Source organism: Perna viridis, chromosome 3 (genome assembly GCF_037379345.1).
Source record: "Perna viridis isolate PV_CMFRI_1.1 ecotype Kerala chromosome 3, ASM3737934v1, whole genome shotgun sequence".
In the NCBI taxonomy this organism is placed as follows: domain Eukaryota; kingdom Metazoa; phylum Mollusca; class Bivalvia; order Mytilida; family Mytilidae; genus Perna; species Perna viridis.
The window spans coordinates 22,780,088-22,794,046 of NC_142447.1; the positions used below are offsets into that span (position 1 = coordinate 22,780,088).

A 13,959-nucleotide genomic window follows, 5' to 3' on the forward strand; every position below is an offset into this window, starting at 1 on the left:
TTTTCATATAGCCCGTGTTCTTAGGAGATAAAAGTTATAGAGAATGCAATGTAAATTTCAAAATTAAGGGAAATAACTCTGTAAATGGCGCTAAAATACAATGGAATCTACTGGATTTTCAATGTGGGTTATCTCCTAAGAGCAGGCAGATTTGAATGAATAATTATATATTTCATAGTATAGACCCATAAAACAACTTAATTACAAAAGTAAAAATATGCAGCCTTTTTTGAGATGTATCACATTTTTCAGATTTTGCATGATTCTTACAAAGACAGCTACTTAACAGTTTCAGCTCTTACTTTTTCTCCGTCGTTTATACCAGTCATAAAACAAAACAAAATGAACAAAGTTCCCCTTTTGATAACGATAACTAAAATAATCATCGACTGAATTTGTCAACTTTTCCACAGTTCCTCTTTGTCCTTGTTCATTTTGAATCCATTCTTTTCCCCTCATTAAAACATTTAGAAATCTTACAATGTTAAGGTAATTCTGTCGCTTGGTAATTAATTTTGCTATATTTTCGAGCTCGAAAAACAAGCGCGGTAACCGAACCTGCGAATTGATTTGATCTGTGAACATAAATACATTATCAAGTTTTATTAATGTTAAAACAAAAAAAAAATGATTTAAAAAGAATATGAATGAGTAATAGAGGGAATTAAGATTCTAGTGGAAATCAAAAGAATGTAATCTACAGACAAAGACCAAACATGGAAAACAGACAATCACAATAAATAACATAAAGTAACTAAAATAATACACAGAAAGTAACACATTTAAAGTAAATGAGCAACTCAGACTCCACTAAAAACTAAGGAGCATGGACCTGGTGCACCGGTACGGTAAGCGTCCTCTGCTTTACTAGAAACACCCGCCGAGTTGCTCATAAAAAGTCAAGTCCGGGGTAGACGAAAGAGGAAAGAAAAACTGACACGTTGAACAAATCAGTTTTCATGGTGCAGATGGATACACCGTAACGAGTTCATGATGACGACCATAAAACTTCTGTAGTGATAACTTCAATCATATAGCAACATCAACCTGTCCCAGAAGCCTACTTGTAAGAAGTCTAGCGCGATACAAAAAGCCTGGGTAGTTGCAGCAAGCTCTGACATAACGTATGAACTGTGATATGAAAACTCCATACGCAGGCGCTGAAGGGATATTGCCACAGATGAAAGGAAAGTTGACAATTCTGAACTTTGTCGTAAAGTTTGGTTAATAGTTTTCCTTGACCATCGATCTCTAAGTGTAGGTCAAGATATGAGGCTGGCTTTACACTGTCTGTAGTATCCTTTACATGTATCTCAAGTTCTTTGGGGTAGATGCGATGTATCAAATCCCCAAAACTACTAGGATTGTTTAAACATAATACGCCATCTATATAGCGGAAACTGAGATTGAAGGTTACTCTAAGAGATTACTCTATTGAACATTACCCAGTTTCCGATTCAGTTACAGGAGCTCGTTACAAGACTAGGTCATATACATTACCAGGGGCTCGGCATCTATGAATTTTCTTTGCCAATTGTTTAATCTTATTCCTGATGTGGTTCCCAGGTCAACATCATAAGCGACTCAAATATAGATAAAATGTACCTCTTTTATAAAATAGCATACACATGTCTATGTTTTTTTTTTGTTGTTTTTTTTTTTTGTATGCGAACGGGAAGTTTACATTAAAAGATGAAATGATGGGTTAGCATTGAATTTATGTAATATTACCCAGTTCCCGATTCAAACACGGGGGCACGTTACAATTGACTGTATAGGTCATAATTATCAGGTTCCCCGATATCTATATATAGCAAAGAGTCATCTTCCGTTGATCTCTCAGATGTGACAAGGACCGCTAACTCTGGATAGATTGTCATTGCCAGTTGTTTAATCTGGTTCCGGGTGACCAGTTGTTTCGATTGAAAACATTCGAGTCACCCGATTTAAGAGAATATCGCTTTCATGCCATTTCGCATGTTGAAAGTCAGCCAAAATCAGTGGCATAGAATATTTGAAGATTAGCGGCTTTAAAGACTTCAATCTTGTCACGGTTGTTGCTCTGTTCCAATTTTATTAAAATGTCGGTCAATTTTTGTGAGCATATGCTGGCATTTGGTTAATGGACCCTGTATGCTAATATTTTTCAAGTTAACTCCTTAAAAGCACCAGGGTCTAAAATCTAAAATTATTCTTCGGCAAGCCCAGTTTTTACGCTTTATTCATGAAATAGGAATGCGTACATCCAGAGATTCTGATTATTTTTTTCAGATTCGGGACGTTCACACATGGGGAAACATTCGACTTGGTTTTATGTTAAACCAAATATTTTTTTTATAATGTTTTCGTGCATGTTCTTGAGTAGCCCAAATAATAAAGTGTGAGGATATTACAAGACAGAGTTTTGTCTACTCAGGCTTTGATTTGTTTCCTAAGACAACCTAGTTTAGCCTTGAAATATTTAATACATTACAAAAACCAGTCATATTTACGGAAACATACATTATTGTCATTAAAAACTAATTTGTCAATCTAAGTAGACTAGAAAGAACATACTACTAAGAACATTTTAAAGACTATAAATTACGAGTGAAGGACAATAACAAAATTATCGAACAGATAAAATAGAGGCAGTAGTCAAAAGCAAGGATTTTTGTTGTAGACTACTACAAAAATCATTGTCAAAAATTCTAGCAAGATGTGATTTAACAACCTAAATGATCATTCTGATGCAAAACAATGTTAATCATTATACCAGTACTCCGAAATTTATTTCGATTATGATACGATAGTAACTGTAGTTCTCCCCATTTTACAACACGATCATAGAAAGCCCAAACAGTCTGTTGTACGAACAGCATGCAGAAAAAGAAGACGTGGGTGGGACACTACATTAATTCAAAATTATAAAATCAGTAGGTGGCATGCGTTGCACACTATGGCCAGTCCGGATTTTCTATTTTTTACCGCGACAAGTTGAATCAGATGGCTAATCACGCGTGTGACCTCAAATGTTTGTATTTTATCATATTAGAATACTAAGTTATTGTGTTACGCTAAAATTGATATAAAATTCGAAACGGGGAAGAAATTTCCTTAAACATGCAAGGTTTTTTTAATGTGGGGTTTCAAATTAAGATCAATGACACATAAATATATCTTCAGTTTTGATACAAAAATGTACAAATAGGTTATGTAATATGCCTTTTGTGTCAGCACTTTATATAAGCGACCTGCTTCTTGTCCACCCTTTTTCCTTTTTCTGTAACAGCGCTGAAGCATATTTACATGTATATGCGTCAAATCTTTGATTGGATATATATTCAATTATATCATTTATATATTTTGATTAAAATTTACGTTTTTTATATAGGCATTATAAGTTATTGTTCAAGCCCTATATCGCATACCTCATATCACACCTCTAGACCTATATTGCATACTCCATATCTAACCCCTTGACCTAAATCGCATACCCTATATCGCAACCCCTTCACGGACCATACTTGAAGTATAGTTAAAATATGATATAATGAAAATGACATTACAAAATCTGTCACACGTGGTGTCAACCCTCCACCTATATCACATCGCGGGGCGGTGGCCCTTGGGATGAAATAGAAGTCTCGGATTAATACGGCATGCGATACAGATTTTGATATGTAATTTTCAGTATATCTACAAAATGATGGTCTTCGTGAATTGTCCAATTTGAACAATATTTTAAGCCGGTGTATTACACATGGATCAAAACGGCACTAATATGTTACCAATCATTGTATAAAGCCACTGTTACTGAGATATTTAAGATTTCTGTAATGAACTTTGTACTTAACGGTTTTAAAATGACACTTGTTTCGACGATAGGACTTCATAAGTACAATATTTCTTGTTGAAGACTTTGAGTTATTGTATATGAACCAGAAGATGTACAAAGCAAGTTCTAGTTCAAGTATTTGAAATAAAACTAATAACGAGAAAACCTTGTTAAAACACGCAAATACTTCCGATTTGTTCATTTTCAACTATCATACAGTGAGTTACATGTGCAAATTCATATTCATAGTTGTAAAACATTATGATCATACAACCGATAAAAATGTTCCAGATTTGGGACTAATCAATACCAACTGTTATTTTAAATATATTTAAAATACCCTAACATAAGGCATTTATGTGTGTATAATACCATTTCATATCTGACGGCAAGAGATTCATGGCCGTTAATTTTGTCATGAATGCAATCGCTAAGATCCAAGACTTCATCGATATGAACAATAATAAAGGATTGTCTTCAACAACAAACACAAAGTAAAGAACAAACAAACACGAATACAATGACAAGTTACAGTGAAACCTAACTAAATCGGAACCGCTTTGGACTGTAGTGTCTGTTCGGTTTAGACAGCGGTTTGGTTTTTAAAGGTTCACAGTACTTTTAATCTGGTACGCAAGTACTTTAGGGAATGTCCGGTTTAGACAACTTTCACTGTAGTAGAGATTGGTGAGGCACTTAATATATATAATTATATATTCAAATGGACAACTTACATAATAAACAATGTTTAATTCTTGAAGAAAGGTCTATAACAGTACACAGAATGAAACATTTTAAGTCAAAATATTAACTTTTTCTTTGTTTAGTTTGTTTTTCAATTAGCTTTTGCCAGAGTTGGGGTCACCTACATTAGTGGGTATGTTCTTAAATTATAAACGCCTTATTCACTCGTACAAAATGAAAAAAAAAATGTTCAAATAGTCGCTTTCCTCTGCCGTCTTAACCAGAAATAAAAAGAAATAAAAAGAACCTGAATGTTTTCTTTCAATAAAAATAATAAGTTATTATGTAATTAAAAACCAACGATGACCCTTACAATACTGATACAATTTGTATCCGGTCAATACTCCCAGTTTTAGAGTAGTACAGGTTTATTTGTTTTTCAGTTTGTAGGTATATTTTTAGTTACTTTGATTTAGTTGTGGTGTAGAAAAAACCCATCAATCGATGCTTTTTCAGTCTGCATATGCAATACATTCACAATAGCGATAATCATTTCTCTATTCAAATCTGCACTTATTCAAAAATAATTCTTATCCCATTAATATCAACCAACCAAACCAAATCAAGAGCGATAACTCTTGAAAATGCCAATTTCATGTACAATCTATATTATTTTTATCTCAAAAGCGCAACAACCAAAGGAAAAACTAAGACTGTTTATGTAATTAGTAACTGTTTCTGAACAAGAAATAACACCGAATTCGGTGGGTTTTGGTTTGCATGAATCACCTGTCTGAATTTTATAAAGACTGCTAGTCTTTGTCCTCAGATGATGAATATCGTAATTCTTATTCTAACTAGGATCGTCTTACTTTTACGTTCAATTAAATTACAATTACCGTTGCCACAACATCCAGATAAGTTTTTTCCAACAAGCTAATAAATATTTAACATGAAAGGTTTTGTTGTTTAAACTATAAAAGAATGCTAAACAATGTGCTATACCATTTACCCGTAATTTATTTGTAAAAAGTTGGAAAACAATAAGTAAAATAATAAAGTTTATTATATCAAGAAATCAAAATTCACAATGAATGCAAACATTTCGAATTCCACCGTTTGTGCCATTCAGATTTTTTTTTTCATAAATGACCTAGCAATTGGTGGAAAAGAATAACAAGTTTTAGAAAAAGGACAAAACCCTATGAAGAACTTGAAAATGACTCTTGTTTTTATTAATGTATATGGCTTTGAAAGTTATCCAGTTATCATGGAATGTTTTAGTCTATTTCATTAAGTACCAGTCCATATAAAATTCAGACACTACCTATGGTAAGGTGATTCATTGTGTCGAAAAAAGCCATGGTTCAGACGATGGTTTTGTTGGTCTACATATGCTGTTTTTTCAGGGGACAACAGTCCTTTCTGTATTTATATCTGTACTTTTGAGAAAACTACACTTCTTTCTTCCACTAATATAAACCCAATCAAACCAATCAAGAACGATAACGCTTACAAAGTGCTAATTTCATTTACAACCTTTTATAAATTTTATCTAAATTTTTTAGAAAGACTGCTACTAAATAACTAAATGAACGTTAAAAGGTTTGAAATTACAAATGTAGTTATATATGAGGTATTCTTCGTTTCAAGGGACTATAATAAATGTCGTTGACCATTTCTATAATAGTTAATAAACGAACATGGAAATGTATATTGATCCATTTTTTTTATCTGATAAGTTTTCCAAAATTCATATTTGAAATTTTCTAGGCGGTTTCTTATAGGAATAATTTAAGTTATAAAAGATAAAATTGTACCATCATTTTCGTGACTGACTGTTCTCGCGGTTATTTTGCATCGATACCCAAGCCAATATATTTTGTTCTTAAATTGGAAAGATGTGAATAACACGTGTAATAGGAATACTAAGCAGACAATAATATTAATAGGTGCATCCATTTCCATTGTTTTATTTATTTTTGTAGAATTGGGAATTGTTAGGGGGTCACCCTTTAAAATAGAGGAAAGTGCACATGAATAATAAGTTGACCCGTTCTAATATATGACTGTATTGTATCAGTCTCCAGTCTTGTCGAATGCGATATTCAATAAAGATCAAATAGACAGTGGGTAACAGATAGATCTGTAAGATCGGATTCTTTTCATATTTTCATGAGCAACTCGGCGGGTGTTTCAAGAAAAGCAGAGGACGTTTGTCCTACCGATGCACCTGGTCCATGCTCCCAGTTTTTAGTGGAGTCCGAGTTGCTCATTTACTTCTGTTACTTTGTATGTATTATTTTAGTAACTGTATGTTCTTTGTTGCATTTGTGTGTTTTCCATGTCTGGTCTTTGTTCCTGGATTACATTCTTTTGATTTCCGCTAGAATCTTGGTTCCCTTGATTACTCTTATACTCAACACAAGACTAACAAAGTGTTATTTACGATAAATTTCACATTTATCGACTAAGAGCTATATTTGCTTTTGTTTCTCCTTGAAAAATGGAATTTTTAGAAAGTTTTCCAATGATTTAATTTGGATTCGGGGTTTGACGAGATTGTTTGTATTAAAACTCGTGTTAATGCATGTAACAAGAACTACACATTCAAAATCGGAGATCCTTAATTGAAACACATATACATTGTTGTTCAGAGATATTCCATTTACTAACTGTAAATTTATTATAGTTTTTACTAGGCTAGACTGAACTTTTTTAATACGCATGGTTTTTGTGTACTATGGATAATGTCTCGAATAGTGAGGGTATGCGAAATTTCCTTTCTGTGCCTGCGTTAATAGGCCAAAATGATTAGTTCCGAATTAAGCAATTTCTGAATCATTTATATTTCAGATCCCTTGTACAATGTTTTTTATTATTATTATTATTATTCTTATTTTTTTTAAATCTGTCCTTCTCTATGTGGTAAAATTTCAGCTGCCCCAGTGTTTGGAATGCATACATTTCACAGATCATACGTTTTGAAAGACATTGTTGTCAATATGCAGTTTTTTCTTGCAAGAGGTAAGTGGCCTACACAGAAAATATTGGAACATTAATATTTTGTCATAAGTCTGAAGTCATTTTTTGGAAGTTCTTCGGTCTTCACTATGACTTAATATAGATGGTTGTTATTGGCCTATCTGTTTCTAGAATGACTAATGCACTACAATTGTCAAAGATTGTCTTCTTCTTTATTTGACATGTGCTTCATTTGGACAGAACGGTCAGTGTTTTTTTTTCAGAAAAAAGGAACTGTTCACCTTTCGGAGAACATGAGTCGTTCCGACTTTCTTGTGGGATATCTATGTGTTTTTTAAATTGTTTTGGTCATTCGTGGTTGTCTTCACAAGTTTATACATTATTGAGTTGTTTTATCCATGAATTTACCCTCTTTGAAATCCCTTATTTTATTTCCAACCTAATTTTTCTTTTGAACCTTATCTAGGATTATTACAGAAAATTATCTAGGATTATCACATTGTTATTTTGGATAGTTGACTCGTTACAACAGGTTTTGAGATGTGATACCATTATATATTGAACTAACGTAATAATTATTATCTCAAATACTAGTAAATAATCCGATATCATGGAAGTTTGGAAGTTTCATCACACCCTCCTCGTACATGTCCAAATAATTACAATTACTTTGTATACAATTGAATACACTAATTTCATTGGATAATCCACTTTATAAATGATGTTTCATAAATCAATGGGGTGTGTGAGTAGTCACTAGTAGGACATACTCTGAGTTCGATCAGGTATCCCGAAGGCTGGGCTTCGCAACCTCCAACTACTATCAGACATCTACTAACACAATCCCCGTAAGGGGCGGTCGTGAGAGATCCGTAAGATAGTCAAGACCGTAAAAACCACCAATCGGCAATGAAATACATTTCGATGTTTCAGACTATTTAAATAGGCCACGCTTTCTCTTACAGGAACGTTTATTTTTCGCTGTGTATTGCCCATTTTCTATGTAAGAAAAAAAACCTAAATGGTGTTCGCCACCACGGACGCTATAATGCAGATGAAATAAAAAAAGAGATACATATCAAATGCCATGTAAATTCTTTAAAAAAATAATTCAGTGTCAATAAAACGTTTTAACGCGTCTGAACGCATTTAGCGAATTCAAATGTGCATTTATGCTAATTAAAAATACTTGTGAATGTCAACGACGTATTTAAAAATGGTCATTGACGCACTGTGAATTTGACAATTTGAATTAAATGCGCATTACGTGTCAACGCAGCATAAAAATGCTCTGCACAACGGACACGATAAATTGATAATCCGAGATAATGATACGGAAGTCCGAGATAACTGGTTAATTTTGTTATTTGCGTGTTTGATTTTCCTTGATTTACTTAAAGAAGTTTGGGAGGACATTGCTATCATATAAAAGATTTATTTATTTTCTTTTTTATAACAACACAGCTACCTTAAAATGTTCACAATGATTAAGAATGGCTTTTCTTTTTGAGATTTGGCGTAAGGGTCTATGATTACAATTAGACTCATAAGTTTACATTAAACGTTGTCATTTTCGATATTGAATGGTTCAGATTAAGACTCATATCGAGTGTAGAATAATAATTTACAAAAAAAAATATTTTTGTAAAAATTTTGAACAGTAAGGTGTACGAGAAAGTGCTGCTACTTTCAACTTTTGTGAAATAATGTTTATTAAATTATTTAGCTGTCTTTGTAAGTATCAAAATACTTTTAAAATTTTCTTGGTAAGAATCATGCAAAATTAGACTAGAACTGTCAAATGTGACGACTTTATTCGCTACACTTCTCCATTGGGTCAAATTGATACATGGAAGATAATGTAAACGTACAGACAGGTCTGAAAAATTCCCAACGATGTTAGAACTGTCAAATTCGCAAAGCAAATTTTTGAAAAGCAAATTTTTGGTCGTTCCCTCCGCGGGACTCGAACTCGTACCGCTGTGACATCTATGGCAACACCGCCAGCACATAGTCTAGTGCCCTAGACCAATCGACCAGATAAGCTATACCCTGCAATAGCTATATTTTTATATAGCCTAGCTGGCCGGGTGGTCTAGGGCGCTGGACTATGTACAGGCGGTTTTGCCATAGATGTTACAGCGGTACGACTAAAAATTTGCTTTGCAAAATAGAGTCGTCACATTCTGAGATTATACGTCTCGGAATGTGACGTCTCTATTCGCGAAACTGCTCCATCGGATCAAATTGATAAAGGGAAAATAATGTAAACGTATAGAAAGGTCTGAAAAATATATATAGTGATTCAATTCGAGATAAATGTAAAAACTATACTGGGATGTATTTGAAAAGTAAAAGTATTTCTTTTTAAAAGGATGTTACAGAGCATTCCGTTTTTTATTTTTCTGCTGCAAGAATGTAAATTATGAAAATAAAAATAAGAAATCATTCGACCCATAGAAAAAAACCTCTTCATTAGTATTTTAGTGATATCGCTCTGGTTTTTTACAGACGTTTTATTTTGACAGGCAGACAGGCAGCGGTGTCAAGATGCCGTCTGGGACGCTACAATACACTTAACACACGAATTTCATTGGTCTTTTATGATTCTCATATGACAATTCATAACATCGATATTTGTTTTAGAACTGGTTTCATTGCAATTTCATTAAACGTGTTTGTAACAAGTTTCATTTCACATCGCATAAATCTTTAATACCAACTATCATAAACACCCAGTCAAATTTCAAAGATGGAAACGAATTGCTTAGATATAATGAAAATTCTTAACTTGCGGGCATTATCTATTTGATCGCGATCGGGGACCATCATGTATAGTTCAGTGGTCTATCTTGAGTTTCATTTTCTCACTTAACTCAAAATCAATACTTCTAACCTTATTTTAGCATCTACATTTTATCAACACTTTATCCATTGTCAATTTCAAGGTTTATGGATAAAAAACCTTGGTTTAACTTGTATGTCAAGGTGAAATCCACAAAACAAACAAAATAGCATTGGATGTAACTTACGAACGTCGGTATGACAGGCATAGCTGTTGGTATGAATAAAGATAAGGGTATGACAAGAAACCCAACAACTATTTATTTCGAAAGTTAATGATATTGTTGAAATAGAAAGTAAAACACTGAGAAAAATACTTTACATATACACTTCCGTAATGTATTTTTCTATTGATATTAAAAGAGACTTATAAAAAGACTGAAGTTAGAAGTCATGAATATTTATGGTCTACATTCTTATGATTTGTTATGTAGTTTTCCTTCCGTGACACACAGTTGGTCCTTTTTAGAAAAAAAAAGTACTGATGTGTGTGATTCACCTTCCCGATTTTGGGAGTCCACGTTAAGTTTCCTGTGTATTTCTTTTTCATTCTAGTTTGTTATTGTGTATTAATTCGTTAACATAATTTTGTCTAAGATGTCGTATTTACTTTGGTTATATATAGATATCGTTTTCATATATTTTTGTTGCCCTCCAACCATAATTTAGTATAGTGTTTTTTTTTTTAAATGAGAATATGAAATGCACCGATCCAAGCCTCCAGTAAATATTGGCCACTCCGACACACCACACACTCAAAATGGGGGAGGTCATGAATATTTCACAGTAAATTAGACTGAAAATGCGCGTTTGTTCGATTCATTCTTTTCATTTGCCAGCATAGATGGATCTAAGGGGGGTTGGCCCCGCCCCCTTTATTAGAGACATTGTCTGATCACACAGAAAATCACTGGAAATTATTGGAGCCGACCACCTCCAAGGCCAGCCAGCGAGACTCTTTTCGGAATTGCTTGACCTGTCACTCATTGGTAAATATTTAGCCCTCACGTTCTTCTATCGTTTGATATTTTTGAATATTTCCATTTATTTTTGCAAATTTACGCTTAACTATTTGGCTAGAATATTATGTTATTTTCAATAAGCTGACTTATAGAGCTAAACTAATTTCACGGAAGTATAATTTATTTATAATATATCTACTTTTGTTTGTTTATTTTTGACAGAATAACAAAAATAAACTACAAAATATTAGAACTTGGCGTTGCTTATACTTTTCTAGCTCAACTGAATTTTAATAATGTAGACAGGGTCCTTTAATTTTCGATATTGTGAAAGAATAAAGGTTTACTATTTGGATAGGTAAAGAAAAAAGAGACCTACATGTATTTAAAATTCAATTTAATATTTCCTTATTAGTATTTACACTAATTTGAACAAATTGATCTTTTGGTGAGGCGAAAGCGGAACATATCTCACGGATATATCGCTAGAACGTCACGTGACAACAAAGAAATTGATGACGATTGGAATAGTAATGTTTACCTTTGTAGTAATAAGTATTAACACAGTACCGGTGATTTAATTTTTGTAAGGAGTTTAAAATCCATACCTCCAACGGAACTGCAAGGATGCGGTGTAGACTTATACACGGCATTTTAATTATATTGTACGGTAAGACTCTTTACCTTTTAATATGACGAGAGAGCCTACATATGTACATGTACGAATGGATGTACATGTTGTTTTGTCAGTCCTAATTTCATCGACCGGTGACATGCATTTTAGCTTGAGGATTATTTGGTGTAGAAGCTCATAAATTATCGGTTCCACTGTATGCATTGATTATTTTCAGCATTTTTGACGGGGGGGGGGGGGGGGGGGGTAAATGTACAGCTAATCTAACTGATAAACACATGCGACTTTGTATATCATCATGTAAATATTTGTGTACAAAAGAACAAGTACACGATGAATATTTACCAAAACTACACAAATAAAAATACTGTAGCATGCGCGCTAGTAACTAGTAACTATTTCTTTATCCGAACAAAAATGTCGCTTGTACAGAAATAAATCGAACTAAATTTTAGATGTAATAGTTGGTCCCTTCAATGACATAGTTCCTTTCCTCTACTGTTAAAAAAAAACAAAACATATACTAAATCACATGACGCTGAATAACTTAACAGATGATCAGTTTTAATGTATGTCTATGATTTGACATGAAACATGTGGTATAGTGGATTAAAATGTTGGGATAATGTCGATAAAGAAATGTGTTAGAACCCGAAAACAACCGATCGGAAGTAGAATATATTTTGATTTCTAAAATATCCCTTTAGTTAACATTGATGTTCAAATTCATTTACTATGTGTATATGTATTACAATACCTCAAAATGTATGATTTCCTACATATAGAACAAACAAACAAAGAAACAAACAGGATTCAATATTACAAGTAAGCTTCAATGATGTAACACATCTTCATTTAGACAGTTATATAAAACATGTGTATAACAATCAGTTTGTTTGATTGATTGGCTTAATATTTGATGGATGACCTTTTTTTCTTTTCTGACAATGCAACCTTGAACATAATTCATTCATTCAGTTTGTAGATCACTATCTAATACCAAAAAGGAGTTATTAAACACTGTAAAATGTTACTAAGAGGACGTCCATTTGATTTTTGAGGAGGATGGGGGGATTGGAAGATTTTTTAAACAAATACTTTGATTCGGGTCTTTTTGATAATAAATATTTTGATCTTGAAGATGGAAGGAAAACATATTTTGATCCTTTCAAATCACTTTGATCCGAACATAATGCTTTTACGAAACGAAAATAGATAATTTGATTCATAAACGTTTTAATCATTAATATAATGAAAATAAAAAACCTTCCAAGTCGCCGTCCCCTAACTATATAGTATTATTTCCATATACAGTGTTCATGATTCAGGATGTTTGCTGCTCAGTCTAAAAATGACAAAATATTCTGAGAGTTTTGAAATCTTTCAAGATATTTCATGCTAGATCAATATAAGTAGAAAAAATGATGGGTCAGTTTGCTTGTTTTTGAGATGTAGGCATTTGAAATTTTGGCGAAAAAAGGATTTCTCTTGATTTTTTATACTAGGTTTGGTCTTAGTGGGTATTATATATGAAAAAAACCCTGGAGAAATAACAGGGATTTCATTAAAACTTCTCAAATAACATTTCAACGTGTGTTCAATAAAATTATGAAACGTGAGGGTCCCTGGGCAAACAATGTTTATGCTATGAAATGGATAAGACCAGAGGAGTTCGAAAATCTGACTAAAATGACTGTACATGAGCAGTGAATATCCTTGATTTTTTAGAATTGTTACTTTTAAGTTTGGCTCTTATTGTTAACCACAATTTTCAAATACGATTCTTTTAATACAGCTTGCTCTGTCCTTTACAAAAGCCCACTGAGCTCATTTTCATAGACTAACAAAAGATATTTTCAAGTAAATACGAAAATGAGCTAAATGTGATTTTGTGTCCCCAGTACCCATCATCTTTACATGTGTATTATTTTCGATACAATGGATGTGTATTTGCTTATATGTGTACCTTATAGGAAGTACAGTTTAATTTTGAGTTGCCTTATTTTTCTCTTACATGGCCTTTTTAATCATTT

The 13,959-nt window shown here is 32.9% G+C and overlaps 1 protein-coding gene across 2 annotated transcripts in view; it reads left to right on the forward strand.

Moving 5' to 3' along the window:
• Positions 1–11,794: 11,794 nt before the first annotated feature.
• LOC148621476 (uncharacterized) overlaps positions 11,795–13,959 on the forward strand; it is a 31,696-nt gene continuing 29,531 nt past the window's right edge. For both annotated transcript variants that reach the window (XM_088575929.1, XM_088575930.1), the window contains exon 1: positions 11,795–11,962. In XM_088575929.1, the coding sequence (XP_088432055.1) occupies positions 11,920–11,962 (43 nt within the window). In that variant the 5' untranslated portion in view covers positions 11,795–11,919. The remainder of the gene's footprint in view (positions 11,963–13,959) is intronic.